At 38.5% G+C, this 21664-nt stretch overlaps 1 protein-coding gene across 1 annotated transcript; it reads left to right on the top strand.

Annotated features, from left to right (window-relative positions):
* Positions 1–12681: 12681 nt before the first annotated feature.
* Positions 12682–19069, top strand: LOC145269302 (uncharacterized). The gene is made up of 2 exons (XM_080124998.1): positions 12682–13638; positions 18058–19069. Exons 1-2 carry the CDS (start codon positions 12920–12922, stop codon positions 19067–19069), a joined length of 1731 nt encoding a protein of 576 aa, XP_079981124.1. The 5' UTR covers positions 12682–12919.
* Positions 19070–21664: the final 2595 nt, after the last annotated feature.

Genomic DNA, 21664 nt, shown 5'->3' with positions numbered 1-21664 from the left:
GAATGGCTGGAATATTCAAGAAAACACTGCTAAAGGCACAAGAAACCGGACAAAACAGTTATCTAGTGATGATGGCATATAGAGCCACACCCATGTCTGCAAACATCAAATTTCTAGCAGAATTGCTCAATGGCCGACAAATACGGACACCACTAGTATCCAAACAGCAACTTGGTAATGAGCAAACAAGAACATTACAGCAATACAAGGACATTACAGCAATACAAGGACATTACAGCAATACAAGGAAGGATAAAAAAAACTGTTATGACAAGCAGCATGGCAGACAACACCCACCTCTACATGCGGGGCAGAAAATCTATGTCCAGCACGAGAAAACAAAACTATGGGAGCCCGGAATCATTCAGCATCCTGGCGCAACACCAAGATCATACATAGTCAAGTCTCAAAGTGGTAATATCTACCAGAGGAATAGGCAATTCATCAGACCAGTTAAAAGAAGCTTGATTCTTGAGTGCAGATCTGACTAACCACATGCATCTGAAGGAAGTGCATCACAAAAGGAGACACACACCAGCAGTATCCCAACACCACACACACCTCAGAGGAGGTCAACTCCAGACCTTAGCCAGATGAAGGCATCACCTACACATACAATGCAGTCAACTGGTGAATTACATGCCACTGGATCCTATATATTTACCCTCAAGCCGATAAGATTCCGGAGATGTATAAAGACTAGATATATAGAGCCCACCACACTATTACACTAATAAACTAACTATAAATAATATAATAATAATAAATAAAATAATTAGGTGAGCTCATTCTCAAATAAAGGGACTGTTGTATTAGTTAAGTCCATTGGACAAATCGGAAGTTAGAAAGAGTTACTTCCCTTGTACATTTTTACTGTCATGGCGTCTTTTGTAAATAAAGTGTGTATTCTTTAGCTTTCGTTCTTTTCTTATCCATTGTACATCACAAACATCGGATTAAACCCCAACATGACAGGAAGATTTTTATTTATTTAAAAAAAAATTTTATTGTGTATTTTTTTTCACCGTTTGTTTTAAGGGAATTTAAGGAAATCTCACTGTAACAAATTATGTGACATTGATAAAGAAATGAATAAAGAACCTCATAACGAGAAAGTGAACCCTTTCTTAAAAGTCATTAAATTTATTTTTTTATCAAAATTTTTTTCTGCTGATATGATAGTTAAGTCTGTAATCAACGATAATCGTCGGAATTCTTTTGAAAAAAGGTGAAAAAACACACACATTTTAAGGGGGAGATTTTCGTACAGGTTCACCCCCCTATTTTAATAATAATAATAATAATAATAATAATAATATAAATGTTACCTTACATTACAACAGAACATGACCACTCTAATTTGGTTATTAGTGGTATGCAAGGTCGTTGACAATATCGCAGCCTCGCAGTCAAACGCCGGCGAGATCTACTCAAACAGAATAATGGCGTGCAGTGCATATGTGCTCTCCAACTGTAAAACCCAGTTACGTGCCCAGCAGTGTAAAGATCGTTTCAGCTACATGCCCATTTCCTTTCTACAACCACGCAAATTCTGTGGCCATATAAACTAAACTCTGCCTTTTTATGCGGACGTCTTCCAAAGCACGCCACAAAGATGCTGGTTTTTTTCATTCAATAGGATTACAAAGAAAGTAAATTTCAAAAATATTTTTTCCGACAGCTTTCATGGCATTTTGTGCCAAAACCAATCAGTCGACCCCAGCCAGCATGCTGTAAACATCAACATCGATTCCGTCCACATGACGTTAAACTCATGCGCACCCGTTATTTAATTTTAATGGACCCTGGGACTATTTTGCACCATTTCACCGCCTTCAGGAGTGTTTTCTTACAGTGAAGTGACTTATCACATCGTGGATGAATCTTTAGTAGATATCTGAAATAAAAAAAAGTTAAAAAACAAAAAGATGTGGTTCATGTTTTTGTGTGTTACATAGTTGTTAATGCTTTTTAATTGATCTAAAAAATTAAGTTTTCACAAATTTACAAAATCATTTTTATGCTTTTCGTTCTTTTCTTTCTTTCTTTTTTTTTTTGAGGCGGGTATTCAATAATAGAATTTGTGTAGCTTCACAGGTGATTTTGACGTTTAATTGACCTTTTTTTTTTGTTTTTTTTTCGGTAAGTAGCCGATATTTACCGATTAGAATACCGTTTAACATTTCACAAAAATTCTGTTTGCATTTTGCAGCTTCCGTTTACGCTACGCGCGTGCACTGTAGTATAAACGACAGCTTCGCCAAGCAAACTACGCTACGCACGTGCGCGCGCTGTAGCATAAACGACGGCTTCAACAAGCAAACTGCCTTCTCACATGGCGTACAAATCTTCCGCGGAAAATTTGAAATTAGATGAAAAAGAAATAAAGCAAGAAAAGCACACCAAGTTGGGGGGGGGGGGGGGGGTAATTAAAAATTTATTTTTCTCAGAACATAGAATTTTCTAATTTTCAAAAAATACATTATAGCACTTTTTGGGTGGAAAATTTAAAATTAGCTGAAAAAGAAATAAAACAAGAAAAGGAAAGTTAATTTAATTGGGTTTTTTTTCCTGGAACATAGAATTTTCAAATTTTCAAAAAGTAACGCACCGACATTTACCAATTAGAACACCATTTAACATTTTTCGAAGATTTTACTGTTTACATTGGGGGCGCGAGCAGGGGAGGGGTGGAGTTGGGGTGCGCACTCCCCAACACCACACCCGCCACCCGTCCGTGCCCCCAATGTAAACAGTAAAATCTTCGAAAAATGTTAAATGGTGTTCTAATTGGTATATGTCGGTGCGTTACTTACGGAAAAACGGTTAACTAAACTGCAGAAGCACCTATTAAGCCACATAAGTTCTATAATTGAACCCCCTCCCGCAAAAAAAAAAAAAGAACGAAAAACATAAAAATGTTTGGTGCTTATGTTTTTGTAAACCGCATTACAAAAAAAAAAAAAAAAAAGATCCCCCAATTTTTTGTACTTTTCTTTAACTGTAAGTCATTAAAAAATGTCAGTCCGTAATTTTTTGATTGATACGCCATGTGAGAAGGCAGTTTGTTAGGTGAAGTAAGCCGTCGTTTATGCTACAGCGCACGCGCGTAGCGTAAACGGGAGCTGCAAAAAGGTGGAAAGTAGTTCGTGGGTTCAGGGGTTAATACCATGCAAATGGTAAATTTGCCCCAAATTTGACTATCAGATTCGTTGTCAGCGACCTCAATTACTTATAAAAACCAAAAAAAAAAAAAAAAAAAATTAGAGTGGTCGGTGTTCTGTTGTAGCGTATCTGGATATTTCCCTTTGGTAAATGTTTCGTTTAGGTCCACCTCCACAATTTTCTTTAAAATGACGACATTTATAGGTTTTCGACGATGCTGAATACGAAAATCGCATTGAAATGTTGCAGAGATAAGTAGTTATCAAGATAGAAAAAATGCATTATGCACGGTAATTTTGGCGGCCATTTTTTTACGCGCATGCGCGCGCGCCCTAAGCAATCAGAATTTTACACAAAGGAAAAAAACTAAGTATTCCCCCCCCCCCCATCCTCCAGAATGGCGGACATTTTTCTACGCGCATGGCGGCCATTTTTTTTTGTACGCGCGCGCCCTGATACCCCCCCCCCAAGACTGGCGGCCTTTTTTTTTTTCGCGCATGCACGCGCGCCCTGAAAAGAAAAAAAACAAGTATCCCCCCCCAGTTCAAATATTTAGAATACAAAAAAACCTGTAGAATTCTGCAATTTGCTTGCCACCACAAGAAATACGCACTTATAAAAGTTTTTTTTTGTTTAAAATTATGACTTTGCGGGTATGATGGAACATGTTCAGTTTCATTGTTAGTCGTCAACATTGGATTCTTATAAAGTAGAAGTGTTTTTTTTTGGGGGGGGTGAAGTTATCGAAAAAATTATCGAACAAATGTAAATGGAATATTGGGTATTATTTTAGAAACTCGAACTTCAATAAAAGTTATTTTGCAACTTGCCTGCATCATTCATTGGTATTTTGTTTCTACGACATTTTAAACTTTTGCAATGCAAGATGGCGACTTTCAGTAAGGAAAGCATTAATGTTGGTTTGGGGAAAATGGAAGAGACAGTTGTGAATTTTAAAGTACCACAATATTTGAGATTAAATAAAAAGCATTTAAAACTACTTAAAAATAGCAAGTTTTTTTGTTTTTTTTTAAGATTTAAAGATAGTTGTATCCGTCGCAAAATGTGCCCCCCCCCCGGACGGTTTTCAGATGTATTTATGTCCTTACTCCTGTTTTTCTGTGCCATGCCTGTACATTTTTCCAGCATGACAAAAAAACTTATGGGGCAGTTTTGATTTGTCCGTTTCACTTGTTATAAAAAGATATCTTGCCAAGTACTGCTCCATAAATTCTCCTCGAATGCCAGGCCTCTTTATCCATTCCTTCACGTCTCGCCACAGCCGCAGCCGCTCAATATTTTGTGTGTGAATAGTTGGGTCATCTTTATCCACGAAATTTTTAGAGTGGTTGACTATCTGGTGAACATAACCGTTCTTGTTGAGGTTGCTATAAGCTCGCCAAGAATCGCTATAGACTATAGAACCTGGCAGAACAAATTTCTTGGTTAAACGAAGTAGTGTTTCTTCGTTCCTCCGCTCATTGGGGCCTGTCAATGCTACCACAAAATTCCGTTTCGATATCCTCTCAATGCCGCCAAAAATCCAAATTAATCCGATTAAGGTTTCGGCAATTTCCACCTCAATGCCTTGGCCCCCTATTGGCTCTTGGTTATCCGACCAGTATTGACAAACTTCAGAACAGTAAGACCTCCAGTCAACAGCAGAACGGCTGGAAATGTCAAGATTTTCTTTTACTGTTCCGTGGTCCAACCGGTTGCTAAGGAAATGGTTTACGAATAGAACAACTTTCCAACACAGCATGTGTGTCTTCCCTACAAATGTTCCATTGCAGTCGCTGATGTTGAAGCCACAATACTTCCTTTTTTTCCTATATGGTTCTACACAATAATTTGTGCATCGCCATAGGGACTTATCTTCCCGATAGGAACATGGGTTTTCACACTTGGGGCATGTCACACTGGTCGGTAATACCCCATGGCGCCGGAGGAAACTTTTACATTTCTCTTCTTGTAACATGTAGTTATAAATAGTCATGAAATATTTATTACAACACATGTCACAAGAATCTGTGGTAGCACTCATTTTTAGGTGTGGGGGGGGGGTAACGTAGAAAAGTGTCAGCGAGTGAAAATAAAATGTTGGCACGAAATGTAATTAAAAAAAAGGTGTGTAAAGATAAAGTTGTACAGAAGAAAATAATAGAACAAAAACGTAGAAAAGTGTCAGTGAGTGAAAATAAAATGTTGGCACGAAATGTAATTGAAAAAAAATGAAATACTTATAATAAAGGTGGAGAAGTTTTCAATGTACTGCAGAGATGTCAAAGTTCAGTTCGAATGTGTTTTCGTCTTAGTTTGTAGAATTGTTTGCGCATGTACTAGTGTATCCATGCGCATGCGAAGGGTTAATAAATAGGTCTCGCAAAATTACTTGTTTCTGTAAAAGTTAAATGACATTTTCGTCTTCGCATAATGGTAAATATAGTAGAGGCAGAAATTTAAAGAAATTTGTGGAGAATACTCGGACAATATTACAATTATTTACAACGGGCGTGTTTATTTACGCACGCAGTTGTATTCATACGCGTGCCTAGATTAAACACCCGCGAAAACAAATACACTCGCATGCATGACGGATATTTGAGATGAAATAGAAAGCATTTAAAACTACTTGACAATACAAAGGAATGATGCAGATAATTTGCAAAGTAACTGCGTATTTCTTGTGGTGGCGATATTTTCCTAATAGTTTAAGTTAACGATTAACAACGAAACCAAGAATTTTTCATCATACTCGCAAAATTTCATAATTGTAAAGGTAAGTGCATTTCTTCTCTATTTTATTTAACGTAATTTTCTTTGAAATGACGATTTATAGTTTCGATTATGCTGGATACGTACATTTTTTTGTGGGGGGGGGGGCATTGTCAATATCATAAAAGTGGATCATTCTCGAGGATGGGGGGGAGTACTTGGTTTTTTTCCTTCGTGTAAAATTCTGATTGCTTAGGGCGCGCGCGCATTCGCGTACAAAATGGCCGCCAAAATTACCGTGCATAATGCATTTTTTTCTATCTTGATAACTACTTATCTCTGCAACATTTCAATGCGATTTTCGTATTCAGCATCGTCGAAAACCTATAAATGTCGTCATTTTAAAGAAAATTGTGGAGGTGGACCTAAACGAAACATTTACCTTACCTTTTTCTCAAACGTTTCCTTACTGGAAACAATCAGAGGGGACTTTATTCTTGTTGTCACCGGCGATCCCCACTGCTCCGCAGAAAGAGACAACGGTGTTTTACAATCACCAATAATTTTACTCGTAATATTCTCGAAAATGTCTGACCTGATTTCGAAATCGTTCATTTAATTTTCTTCCTCTTTATTTTTCTACGAACCCGTTTTTTTTTGTTTTTTTTTTTCCTGTGGCCGTCTTATAATTTTGACCTCGTCACAATTTATAATCGGTTTTTCTTTTTCTTTTTAAGTAGACAAGTCATTCAGAGAAGCAGATTGTCAAACAAAAAAGTAAGTCTTACTTGAACTTAGTTGCTTTTTAGGGATCTTTTATACTACGGGTGTGCGCCAAACCATTAAATTTCCTATTGCTTGTGTTTTAACATATTTGATCCATGCATTTCCTTTCTTTTTAGTGAAAAAATTATCTTATAATATCATTTGTCAACTAAAAAAAAAAAAATAGGCGTCTTAGTTTAGAAGTCAGCAGCAAACGGTGTTGGTCAGATGTTACTTCAGCAATGTTATTTATGCAATAGGTGCATCAGAAACCGACCTTACGAATACGTGAAAAAAATATTGAATAATTTGACCTCCTATCTTTCCAAGCTTATAACTACTTGAAAAATGTAATTCAAAGCCTACTTTTTTTTTTTCAATTAAAGGAGCAAAGACCAAATTTTAAAAAAATAACAGGTTTAATAGCAAATTATGCAATATTTGTTTTTTTTTAATCGGTTTTCTTTTAAAAGATTTGAAAAAAATAAACGAAATTTAACTTACGTCGATTATAAAAAATCGATATAAATTCCAAAAAATCACTTACCTATAAAAATTACTAATCAATGTGTAGTTCCATTCTTCGTTGTAAAGAACTTATCCATATTTATATTTTAAAATCCATTTATTTTTTTAAATAAAAGAATTTTTTAAATGCCTCTTTGAAAAACACGCCATGACAAAAGTATTTTATGTTTTTATCCAAAACCAGAAGTAGTTTTGTTTTTGTTGTTGTTGTTTTGAACTACGGATGGAGACGAAGGAAGTAAAAACCACATGTTCGCATTAGTTGTCTAGCCTTGTCCGTGAATAATATGTGTTCCCATAGTGTAAAAATATTCAAATTTTACTGGAATTTTGTTTTCTTTTCTCAAAGAAATACATAAAGTTTTGATTTATTATATTTTCATTCTTTTTTGTTGAGTGAAATTTTTTTTAAATATCTAAAAAAAGAAAACATTGAATGAAATAGAAAAAATTGTCGTCATCGTCCATTACTTACGGGACAATATAAGCAGAACATAGGCTTCCAATTAAAAAAATAATCAACATGATTTAAAAAAAAAAAAGGTTTTACACTTTGGACTTTACAGCTAAATTTCCAAAAAAACACTTCTTTTTTTTTGTTTTGTTTTGATTTACAATCTTTTGTCTTCAATTTGTGATATATAAAACTTTGGTACATAAATTAATTATATAAAATTTTGATAGACATTATAAAATGGGGTTGGGGGTGAATTTACAAAAAAGCGTTTGTCTAAAATATTATATTCAGTTTATTCACATTGATCCTGAAAATATCGTAAAAAATTAGCCAATAGAAAAATTTTGATAGATTTTTTAAGTTTAAAAATTGAAAACAAATTAACTCGTAAAATTCAATTGATTTCATTACGTAAAAAAAATGGCTGCATGAAAGCGTGCCTGCATTTTGTAAACACTGTTTTTGAAAAAATAAAAAATAATATTTCTATTATTTTTTAAACAACTTTAATAGTTTATTTTGGAAGTATATTCCATAAAGAAAATAATCAACCCACTTTTAAAAGAGAAATTACAAGTTTTTTATATTTTATTCGCAGTTTCGTGTTAGGGGTGTCAAAAATTCCTCCAAAATTCTGATACACATCTATGCAATCAGTCAGTATTATGGATTGTTAGAAGCTTTTTAAGAAAATATTCATATTTAAATGTATTTGGAAAAACATTTTTTTTTTAAATAAAATACCAAAATTTATTATTGCAAAATCATTGTCTAAACAAGAAAAAAAAACAAGATAAAAACCCAAAACAGACATTTTATTATATTTTCCATATACTTATTTTTTGTTAAATAAATTATGTAAAATTCAAAACAATCTATTTTCCTTAAAAAATAAAAGAAAGAGAATAGTCTGATGATCAAGCCTTCTTATTTTTAAACTTGTCTTCCAACACAATGTTATTTTCATATATTTTCTCTGCTGTTCTATCTTAAAATAGGACTGTCTTTGACACTATAGATGCACTGCTATTCTTAGATATAGACTCCCACGTCAGTGTATTTGGTGATTTTAATATCAACACAGTAGTTGACTTGGTTTCTTGAGCTACACAGATGTACCAGATACACACAGTCTCTCCAGAGACAACTATGTTCCTCGTCTGTCTCTTAAATTGGGAAGATCATCAAGTCTCACTTTTAGATGTATTCTTAACTACAGTTCCCAATTATTGTTTGACAATTGCCCATAAATGCACTCAGGAACGCTAATCACCTTATGATAATTGTAGACATCATTGCTAATTCTTGAACATAAGCTGAGGAGCCAATACTCAACATGATCATGCTCATTAGGAAGCAATCAGAGAATACATCAGAGATACCCAATAGACTAATATATTTTCTCTTCCTGTTGAACAATGTGCAAATGAGACAACTGAATTGTACAAGGCAGGTATTGAAGCACGTGTTCTTACACATGAAAGTAGTATAGCAAGCTCCACTCTCTTTAATGGTTCACTTCAATTTGTAATATAATATTTTATTTTTATTTCGGACTATTATTCTCATCTTTATTAGTTGTTGTTTTTTCATCTTTTATTGGTGGTTGTTTATTCACAACGTTTCGGCCAACTACTCCTCTGGCCTTCGTCAGGTGGTGACCGCGACAGATAGGAACTTCGAATCACCTAACTGCATTCTCAGCAATTACTGCCATCCGTAGTTGTTGTCGTCTCACCACATTTTGGCCAAGTAAACCTCCGGCACGCTTTGGGTGGGATTGAAACCGCTATCTTCAGACAATGGTCATCTGGAACTATAAAGATTCAACGTCTCTATCAACTGCGCCACGGGCCCCGAAGGGCGATCAAGGTTGGATTCTTTGATCTTATAAATCCACGTTTATTTATTATCTGATCTTCCATAGTCGGGTCCGTACCGATTGGTATATATATTATTCCTTAATTGGAATTCATTTTTGAGATGAGCATTATATATATTAATTTATTTTGGCAGTGATTGCTGAGAATGCAGTTAGGAGATTCGAAGTTCCTATCTGTCGCGATTACCACCTGACGAAGGCCAGAGGAATAGTTGGCCGAAACGTTGTGAATAAACAAACCAATAAAAGATGAAAAAACAACAACTAATAAAGATGAGAATAATAGTCCGAAATAAAAATAAATTAATATATATAATGCTCATCTCAAAAATGAATTCCAATAATATATATTGTAATATAATATTCTGATATTCTTCTTGCATTCTTTACAGAAAATATCCCCTTCCAAAAAAAAACATATTTGATAACTTAGTACAAACATTTTCTGATTTTCTTGACCTAAAGTAGGTAATTCTGCAGATTACGAACTGTGCTATTTTAATTATGAAATTGTTTGGTGAAAGTACAGAATAATAAAATAAAAAAATCATCATTTCAGCATGGTCTGCATTAAGTATAATAAAATACACAGGTGACAATTTTCCACTATCACCATCTGGCTCTGTAAGACTCTGTTTTGGGTTACCTAATCTTCTGCTTCGCCATGATATTTTTATAGGCTCATTTTTTATTATTGTAGATTTATTTATACATTTATATTACCCTATATTTATTCCGTCCGAATTGTTACCAACTAAGCTAATAATTGTAGCAGTATAACCAGTTGTTCAATTCAAGACGTTTTGACTTTTTCCAAAGAAATAAAAATATGTTTCTGAATGATGGAGTGTTAGATAACTAAAAATGCAGTAAAATGATTAAGAAAACATAATTTATTATAAATGATAAAGCATTAATAAATAATAAGCTGTTATAAATTATAGATAAGCTCACCATATATATATATATCATTGGATTGAAAATATAGATCTTAGTTTTTGTCAAACTAAAAAAAAATTCCATTTCAGCCTAAAAATAAACTTACAAGCTCAATTCCATGAAAATAGGTGGCTTTTGAAGATTAGTGGTATACAGATTTCAAAATTCCATCATTTTAGCATATTCCATAGATGTTTTAATCCTGTTTAAAATTTCAATGTACCAGTTAAGAACTATAAAATGACAAAATTGCTCACTTAACCAAATTTGTTTCATTAACCCTTGATTATATCATCATGTAATGAATTTTATTCAGGTCTTTCAAATGCAAAAATTAAGATTTTCACTCCAAATTTTTCCCACTTTTAGAAATTTAACCAAAAATTCAATGTTCTTTTTTTCCAGTGCAAATTTCAAAATTTCACAGCCAGATTTGCTCCAAAGTATATTTTTTAAAAATATAAGGCTGAATGCCTTAGAAAATCCCAATCTTATTGAATATAAATTATGGCAATTCAAAAAGAATTTTATACAAACTTCAAAAAACAGATGCAAGTCGTAGTTCCTAAAGTTTGAGTTTTGTTCAAATTTTGATTCTGAAAATTCACAGGTTTTGATCTGAGAAATCAAGCATGCCACCAGAAAAAATCGTTAAACTTTTTTTATGCCAGAAAAATTTGACACAGAAAAAATTGACACAGAAAAATTTGACACAGAAAAATTTGACACAGAAAAAATTGACACAGAAAAAACTTGAGAAGGGTATATCCTTCTCAAGTTATTTCTGTGTCAATTTTGAGGCATAAAACATGAGATTTCTCTGATAGAAAAAGCAAAGGATTAACTGAAAATAGTCGAGTTATGCACAACAATGGCCGGTTGGAAAGCTTCTTTGTAATTTTTAAATGTTACTGACGGTATCTTATAACTACACTGCAACACCAATATTCGATCTTGCTAGACTTTAGAATTCCTTCATTCATAACTTGCTTCCTCGGCTGTACCAACATGCAGACATTGAATTCTAATGCTAACTGACATTTCATTGTTTAACTTTTTGTTCATAACCTTGCGTCTCAATATTACAACAAAGTGTTGTTACAACAAATACTTTAAATTTTCTCAATAGTTATCGACTTTTTACTCATGATAAATTCAAAATTTTAACTTCAATTAAAAACCTGTCTTATTCATTGACATCTTAAATTTTTTTGTTAGTAAAGTACATTGAATCTTGATTGCAGAATCTTCAACATTGAAAGTAAAAAAAAAATCTGGATTTGAATGCATTTTCTTTATTTGGTTACTTGGAACATGGATAAATAAGTTCATGATAAATCAGAAATTAGAGCTTAATTACAAATCGGAAAGTGTTTGCTTTTCTATAAATGTTTCATTTCTACTCGATTTATAGTAAACTCTGCACATTGTTTAAAACATCATGCAATGCACACACTCACTCACACACATATTAATCTAAAGAAGCTTTGAATATTAACAATGCGATTCTTTTAAGTTCAGCATATGACAGACTTGGTGCTTACATAACTCCAATTACTAGTGGAAAATTCCAAATTACGACTCAATGATAGTGAAAAAAGAAACCTTAACTTAAATTGTTAAAGAAAAAATAGGCTGATCAACTGCTTTAGAGTCAGACTATCAGGTTAAATTGAATGGAAAATACCACTTCCTTAATAACAAAATGCAGACACAATTCAGTTACTATTTCACTAATATATGAATTAGAAAATAATATAGAAAGTAAAAAAGTTCATTATTCCTACGAATGATTCTGTAAAATGTTAGCATATAAATTATATAGAAATAAAGATGCAATATAAATATAAAATCAAACAAAGCTTAACACAAATAGGAAAAAAACATTAGCGTTTATTATTTCTTACTGTTTTTGCAAAAACAGCAGATTATGTTAAAATTAGAAAAATAAATTGTGCTAAGAACATTTTAACTTCAAAAGTGACCAGAAAATCTGGCGCTAGAGTAAAACCATATTCTTGCGAAATGTCTGATTCAAAGAGGAAACAAAGCAAAATGAAGAGAAAAAAAAGTATATTCTTGTGAAGTATGTGGCTCTAGTTTTTCTTTCAAGTCATATTTGTGGCAACATGTGCGGACACATACGGGCGAAAAAACATACACATGTGAAGTATGTGGTTCTTCTTTTACACACAAACAAAATATGTTGTGGCATAAGAAAACACATACAGGAGAGAAACTGAATGCCTACTAGACACTATCCTCGAGTGCCTAAGGTCTCTCTGTACAGGGGTTTGTCAGAAATTCTGATATGAGGACACTTCATTGGAAGTAAACCCTGACTAAATATTCAAAGAAATGGTGTGCTATCTCCTCAAGCCATCCAGCACGTCCCCCAGTTTGCAGACGGGGGCACCCCCTTTAGCAATAAAGGGCAGCTTTGAATAAGAAATAAAAAGCCGTGGACAATGGGGAAATCAAAACAATATATGAAACAAGATAAAAACACATACTGGCAGGTCGGCACCCAGGATAAAAAGGGCCCTTCAACCCGTTCATACGCCAGGCGGGAAGATGCAAACAATGGTGTAAACCTTCCGAACTCTGGAAGTGGCTCTCCAACCATGACAGAGGATAACCAGGGTCAGCCATCAGGCCTTGATAACAGAGGTCCTGGCCCCCAAACATCAAATTCAGCAACAAGAAGAAAGAAAAATACAAGAGGCTTAAAAGCTCAGCCGTGGTCTGTTGCAGAAAAGAAGGTGCTACTGTTTTGCTACCACTACTCGAAGTTCGAAAAGTGGAGCAAAACATCCACTGACATTCTTACAGAGAAAATAAAAGATACTAACCTACCTGAAGAGAAAAAATCTACACCTATTGCCCGCCTGCGATCACTTATTTCGCAGATAGGAAACTATGTATCAAAGGAAGAGCAAAATGAAATTAAGACTGCAGCTCTAAAGGAGGCAGAAAAAGACTACATTCCTATTATGGAAGAGGAGAACATTCGAAGAATGGAGTCAAGATGGACCTGGGAAGAAAAGTGGATACTGATGTGGGCAATGGAATATGCTCAGGCAAAATATTCCAAACAAAAACAAAGGACAGAGACTTGGAGGGAAATATTCTTCCATTTCTGTCCAGGCAAACGGAATGTCCCATCTCCAAAAATTAGGTCACAAATGTAACGTGCATCCAGCAGATAAGCGCCCGCGTGTTTGCGTGTTGTGTGGGTACGTGGGAGAGACGGATGAGGGGAAAAAGACTTACCTCGAGACCAGCTCAGCGTTACCGACCAAAAATAGAAAAGAAAGACCAAGATGGCGGCCGCCGTCTTTTGTAAAGTATGATGTTTCGCAAAGTCACACAAATTCTCGGAATATGCAAATTTAGCCGGCCTAGAACGACGATAAAAGTGGGTGAGGGGAAAGACGTGGGGAGGGACGATTGAGTTGGCTGGGGAATCGTGTGGCTGTTGCTCCTTGTGCCGTGTTGAGGATATCTTACCGTGTTAAAGAGAGAGTCGGGCGCCATCTTGAATTTTTCCTTACACTTTTTCGTTACAAGCTATTCCAGCCATTTGGCCTCTAGGACTATGACCGAGTAAAAATTTGACTTAAAGCTCATACCCGAGTTTGACGGGTCCACGTCCATCGTCGACTGGGTTGAAAGGGTCGAGCTGACGTGCGACCTTTGTGAGGTGAAAAGGGTACACACTGTGATTCCCCTGAGATTGGCTGGGGGTGCCTTGAGTGTATATCAGCAACTCAGTGCTAGGGAGATGTCACCGCAATTAAAGCTGCGCTGTACAAGGCATTTGCCATGGATCCTTGTACGGCCTATGAAAAATTTGCTTCCCGAAAACTTCTACCGGAGGAAAGCGTGGACGTTTTCTTCGCTGAGTTAAAGAAACTCGCAGTTCAATTCGGTGGATGGGTGTCGGAGCGGACGCTTGCGTACGCGTTTGTGGCGGGCCTTCCCACTCGGGTGAAGCAGCTACTGAGAGCCTCAACCAGCGTTTCAACAACGACCATGGAACACTTGATGGAACGTGCTCGAGCCATCATCAAAGATGAGGAGGACCTGGGGGAACCAGTTGTGATGGCGACACAGACAGGCCAGATTGGCGCTCGGGAGATTCCGAATCAGAACCCTGCAAGCAATGGGAAATGTTTTCGCTGCGGCCGACGCGGACATTTTGCAAGGAATTGCACCAACAGGGGGCGTGTGGCAGTTTGGGCCATCTAGCCCAAAACTGTGTGGGAAACATATCAGGGGAGAGGACGTCAGCGCCGCCCTGCTACCCGAGCAAAATTTGAACAAGGCGCAACCAGTAATGACCGTCTACGTAAACAGGATACCCTGCTCAGCACTTCTCGACTCAGGCTGTTCGCATACTATAGTGAGCACCAGGCTGTGTCCAAGTTGGACTAAGAGGAAGATCAAAGTCACCACGATAGGAGGCAAGACCCAGACATGCTGTGGAGCTGGAACTGTCAAGATCTACACGGACACCGGTGCAGCCACTAAGATCAATGTGCTCGTGACCCAAGGAAATCTCCTGGGGTTTGACCTGTTACTCGGATACAATGCCATCAAGGCACTGGGGGGAGTCGCAATTCATCGGGATGGAAAGGTGCGATTCTTAGAGGCCCCAGTGTGTGCAGCGCTCCATATCGATCGGCCGGATTTTACAGTGGACTACGACTCGCGCAAGAGGGCCTGGATTGCATCTTGGAAGTGGACCTAGGGAATGGCACCGACTAAACTCAAGAATGGGGTTGCAGAGTACCCTATACCCAGTGAGGCCCGAGCAGAATACGAAAGGGAACTAAAGGCGTGGATCCAAGATGGCTGGTTAATCCCCTACCCTGAGGACAAGCTTGGGCCTCCCAAGGGTCTAATACCCTTGATGGCAGTAGTCCAGCATAACAAGTCGAATGTACGGCCCGTGCTGGACTATAGGGAGCTTAACAAGCATATTGAAGCCTACACTGCCGATGCTGACGTATGCGCTAGTAAATTGAGGGAATGGCGTCAGAAAGGCACTAATGTCTCGATATTGGATTTGCAAAAAGCCTATTTACAGGTGCGAGTTGATGAGACGTTGTGGCCGTTCCAGACAGTTTGGTTCCAGGGGCAGAGGTACTGCCTTACACACCTTGGCTTTGGCCTAAATGTGGCACCACAGATCATGAAGACTATTGTCAACACAGTATTGTCCCAAGAAAAGCCCATGAGGGACTCAACGTCAGCTTACATTGATGACGTATACGTCAATGAAGATGTACAGTCTGCATCGTGTGTCAAAGAAAAGTTGGCTCAGTTTGGTCTGGAATGCAAGAATCCCGAACGTTTAAGGGAAGGAGCACGTGTATTGGGATTGGATGTTTATGAAGAAGATGGCACCCTACAATGGAGGCGTGGCAGTGAAATTCCAAGCATCCCCAACCTCGTTACAAGGCGGACCGTTTTTTCTTGGTGTGGAAAACTTGTTGGTCACTTACCGGTCTGTGGCTGGCTCCGCGCAGCTGTTGGTGTGATTAAACGCAGAGAAAATTTAACAACCACGGGTTGAGATGACATATCCGATGATGTCGTACTAACTCTGATGATTAAAGAGACACTGGAGAGAGTGAACAAGAAGGACCCTGCCTGTGGGCGGTGGTGTGTTAACGGAGACAACGTAGGTGTGTGGATTGATGCCAGTTCTTTGGCGTTGGTAGTATCGTTGGAGCAAGGAGGAAACGTGTTCGAGGATGCGTGTTGGCTGCGGCCCGTAACAGATTCTCAGCATATCAACCTGGCAGAGCTGGACGCTGTTGTAAAGGGGATAAATCTGGCCCTGCTGTGGCAGTCTAAGAAGTTGACCTTGTACACAGATTCTCTCTGTGTCTACCACTGGGTGTCTGACACACTTTCAGGACGGACACGAATCCGTACCAAGGCAGCAAGCGAAATGTTAATACGGAGAAGGCTAGACACGCTAAAAAACCTGGTATCTGAGTATGGGCTATCACTGAGCGTTACTCTGGTGCCATCACATTGTAATCGTGCTGACCAACTGACCCGAGTACCTCACAAATGGTATGAAGCCGCGAAGATGGGAATGGAGATTACTGCTCGATCTTGTGCAGTTGCAATCGACCCATGTCAAATACAAAAAATTCATGCACAGAGCGGACATCCAGGTATCAAGAGGACCCTTTATTTTGTGAGGCGTGCATACCCAGCAGTGACCAAGATGGATGTCAGACAGATCGTCAGAAATTGTGAGGCTTGCCAGTCTATTGATCCTGCACCAGAGCGATGGCAGAAGGGTCGCTTGGAAGTTGAGAGTGTGTGGCAGCGGCTGGCCATGGATTGGATATTACCCATTACAGTGGCAAGCCCTTTCTAACTCTCATTGATTGCGGGCCTACGAGATTTGCGGTGTGGCGGCAGATGACCAGACAGGATTCAGCAAATGTTGCTCGCCACCTATCATCCATTTTTTTTGAGCGAGGTGCGCCAGAAGAGCTCCTGACTGAAAATGATGCAGCGTTTTGTAGCCAGCAAGTTCGGCAGTTGTTAGATGAGTGGGGCGTCCGACTACGGTTGCGATGTGCGCATGTGCCGTCAGGAAATGGCATTGCTGAAAGAAGGCATCGCAGCATCAAGAGAATTGCTGCCAGGAAGCGATGTACTATTGCGGAAGCAACATATTGGTACAACATTTTGCCAAAGGACGGGACGTCCCCTTCAACCGCACCTGCGAATGCTATTTACACGTACTGAGTCGGAGTGAAGGGAATCAACACTACGCAGCCAACCGACAAGGGAACATATAACAGATATGAAGTGGGAGATCCAGTGTGGGTGCGGCCTCCAGGAAATCGGTGCACCGACAAGTTTAAGTGAGGACAAATATCTTGAGTGATTAGCCATCAGTCTGTTTTGGTCGATGGAACCCCACGACATGTGCAAGATCTTCGCCCAGCTACCGAGGTGCGTCACACAACTACAGAAGACGGCAGTGAAGCGTCTAGCGATGAGCTGCCGATGCACGGATTCAGTGAGCCCCTTCCAGAGACTGATAGCGATACTTCATCTGATGAGGCGGAACCAGATCCAGAGCCCGAATCTGAAACAGTGAATGTACCTCTTCGCAGAAGCACACGCACTAAAAGGCCACCCCCCTAGTGCTCTCTATGTGATCATCAGATCAGGGGGGAGTGTAACGTGCATCCAGGAGATAAGCGCCCGCGTGTTTGCGTGTTGTGTGGGTACGTGGGAGAGACGGATGAGGGGAAAAAGACTTACCTCGAGACCAGCTCAGCGTTACCGACCAAAAATAGAAAAGAAAGACCAAGATTTCGGCCGCCGTCTTTTGTAAAGTATGATGTCTCGCAAAGTCACACGAATTCTCGGAATATGCAAATTTAGCCGGCCTAGAACGATGATAAAAGCGGGTGAGGGGAAAGACGTGGGGAGGGACGATTGAGTTGGCTGGGGAATCGTGTGGCTGTTGCTCTTTGTGCCGTGTTGAGGATATCTTACCGTGTTAAAGAGAGAGTCGGGCGCCATCTTGAATTTTTCCTTACACTTTTTCGTTACAACAAAGATACAATAGCCTAAAGGTGATGAATGAGGAAGAAATAAGACATCTAAAAACAGAAGTCGCATCCCTCATTAAAACAAACCAGAACCCACTTCAAAACCCCATAGAAATACCACCCAATAACCTACCCATATCTACGAATGAAAATGAAAGAACCACAAATAGTCCCACACTGGACCTTGATTCTTCGGTACCAATGCTAACAGGTGAAATACCACAAACACCAGCAACACTCCCTCAGGAAATGCCCGAGGTGGATGATGACCAGTTAGTCTTGGAAGAAGAACTATGTAAGACCATTGAGGAGGTCCAACGGATGGGACTTCAAGAAAGACAAATGCTGCCTAAAATAACAACCACGAGAGCAACAAAGGTAGCAATAAAAAGGGTTAATGTTGCTCTCAAGAGACTAGTGCCATATAGCACAACCCTGACTGAGTTAAATCAGGTGTCTTATGCCTCAGGACTCTACATTGTAAGGAAAGTAATGCCAACATTCCAAAAACAACGGGAACCAGAGGCAAAAGACAAAATACCACGCTGGAAACAAAAGATCCGAAACCAGCTAAACCTGTGCCGAAGGGAATTGTCCCAGATTAAACAATTCATAGCTGCCCCTGCTGTACAGGGACGACTGAAGAACATCATCGGCAAACTCAGCAGGAAAAATGGTACAAAAGCAGGACAGCTACAAAACGTAGCTAGAGAATTAGAAGAAAAAATCCCAGCACTTTCCAAACGCATTAAGAAAAGAGAAAGCAAGAATAGGGCAAAGCATGAAAACAAAACATTTAAGCAGAATGCTCGGTTATTTTACCGTAACCTAATAAGGGACACTATAACGGTGAATAACCCGCCCAAAATGCAAGAGCTGGAGGATTATTGGAGGCCTCTCTTTGAGAACGAGATCACCCATAACAAAGAGGCTCAATGGATCCATACCATTGAGAGGAGCCTAGAAAATAAGCCAGAGATGCCGGAGCCAAAGATAACAGCTGGCACTATAAAAACGTAGCTAAATGGCGTCTCAAATTACAAAAAGCCTGGCATAGACAATCTCCCCAATTTCTGGCTGAAACAACTAACATCATTACATGGGCATTATAGCAGTTGTTTCAACAGAATATTGAGCGGAGAAGAAACCACACCAGAATGGCTATTAAGAGGAGATACAACCCTCATAGCAAAGACAAAAGAAACGCAACGCCCTAATAAATACAGGCCCATTTGCTGCCTCACTACCACCTACAAACTCTTCACTGGCCTTGTTGCGGACAGTATATACCAACACCTCTCCTCCGCCACATATCTTGAAAAAGAACAAGCAGGCTGTAGGAGGGACTGTCTAGGTACCAAAGACCAGCTCTTAACAAATAAAACTATCTTGGAAGACTGTAGGAAGAGACAGCGAAATTTAAGTATGGCTTGGATTGATTATCAGAAGGCTTATGACAGTGTACCACACGCGTGGCTTCTACGCTGTCTAGAGCTATATAAGATACACCTGATAATCAAACAGGCCATAGCTACACAAATGAAAATGTGGCAAACAAACATGACATTAAGCCACACAAAAGGAAATATAAGGGTCACGGACGTAAACATCAGGCGAGGAATCTTCCAAGGAGATAGTTTATCCCCTTTACTCTTCTGCTTAGCAATAGATCCGTTAAGCAAACTTTTAAACAAAAACAAATGTGCTTACAATCTAAGCCAGAACCGCCGACAAGACCCAAACAAACGAATTAACCACCTGCTCTTCATGGATGACCTCAAGCTGTATGCCAGTTCTGATGCCGACTTAAATGAACTCTTGCAAGTCGTACATAACTTCTCCAGAGATATTAGCATGAAATTTGGACTCGACAAATGTGCCAAGTTCTCCATCAAATCTGGGAAGAAGATCGAAACTGAAAATATACAGCTTGATGAATATACCACCATCAAGGACCTAGAAGGGCAGGAAGGATACAAATACCTTGGCATAGAAGAGAATGATACCATCCAGCATGCCAAGATGAGAAACAAAATTGGAAGTGAGTACATACGCCGAGTCAAGAAGATATGCAAAACAGAACTCACAGGCAGAAACAAAATAACTGCCATTAACCAACTAGCCATGCCAGTGGTAACATACAGTTTTGGTATTGTCGACTGGCCACAAAAAGACATAAATAGACTAGACACTAAGACACGTAAAATGCTGACAATGTATAAAGTAATATACAGAAACCAGTGTCTGTCTAGAATGTATCTGCCCAGATGGAAAGGAGGTATGGGGCTCTCGGAGATTGACCATCAACATCGTGCAACTATTGTGAGCACCGGACAATATCTGATGAGCTCTAAAAACCCAACTCTCAAGATGGTACACCAACATCAGGAATCAAGAGCCAGTAGAACAACATCCATCACAAAACTGGCCAAACATTTTGGGAAAGACTGTCTTACAAGTGAGACAGAAACAGAAAAGATACTTGCGACTGAAATAGCCAGAAAAAGTCGCCAGAAATACACTAAAGCTTTCCATGACAAGAAAGTTGAAGAATGGGCCAACCAACAACGGGCCAAGTATTTTCTGGACGAATATAACCAAGACTATATTGATAAGGAAGGGTCTATAAGCTGGCTAAAGGATGGATCGCTCCACTATGACCAGGAGAAGTTTATAATAGCTGCCCAAGATCAAGGCTTGATGACCAATGCGTTTAAAAAGATGAGTGGTCTCAGCAAAGACAACAAATGCAGGTTCTGCCACACAGAAGTAGAGAGTGTGAGCCACCTGATTTCTAGCTGTAAGGTTCTGCTAGAGGACGGCTACTATACAATGCGACACAATGAAGTATGCAAATATCTCCACTGGACGATCTGCAATAAGTTAAATATCGAATGCAGCAAGAAGTCATGGGAACATATACCCGAAAGAACAGTCGGAAACAAGTCATATGCCATCCACTATGACTATGCAATCCCTACAGCCACGTACCTAGAAAACGGAGCTATAAAACCCGACATTGTAATATGGGACAAGAAGGAGAAGGAAGCAACCTTGGTGGAAGTTAGTGTCCCGAATGATGTTGGGTTAAACAGAGCTGAGAGGGAAAAGATTACCAAATACCAGGGTCTTATGTATGACATGAAAAGAAACTGGAACCTTAAGAAGATCTCTATCATTCCAGTAATTATAGGAGCAACCGGACTTATAAAAAAGAATTTTACAAACTATCTTACAAATATACCAGGTAAACCAAGTGCAAAGGAGATTCAAACAATTGCACTTAAAGGGACGGTTAGAATCTTAAAAAGATCTCTCGGTTGGAGTGTCTAAAATAGCAGGTGTATGTTTGGCATCTGGTAGGATGCCCCATCCCTGGCTTAAACAAAATGATAAGAAAAATGAAAAAATAGAGAAAAGCCATTTTCTTGTGAAGTATGTGGCTCTTTGTTTACATTCAAATCAAATAAGACACAACACATGAGAACACGTACTGGAGAGAAAGCAGGCAAGAAGATATCTACTGAAAACATTCAGCACAATGAAAATAGTGAAATCAGAGAACTGAATGAACAGGAAACATACAAATACCTCGGCATTGATGAAAATGAGTCC

Source organism: Euprymna scolopes, chromosome 45 (assembly GCF_053919585.1).
Source record: "Euprymna scolopes isolate OS-2025 chromosome 45, ASM5391958v1, whole genome shotgun sequence".
In the NCBI taxonomy this organism is placed as follows: Eukaryota; Metazoa; Mollusca; class Cephalopoda; order Sepiida; family Sepiolidae; genus Euprymna; species Euprymna scolopes.
This window is presented reverse-complemented; position numbering and strand designations above follow the sequence as displayed.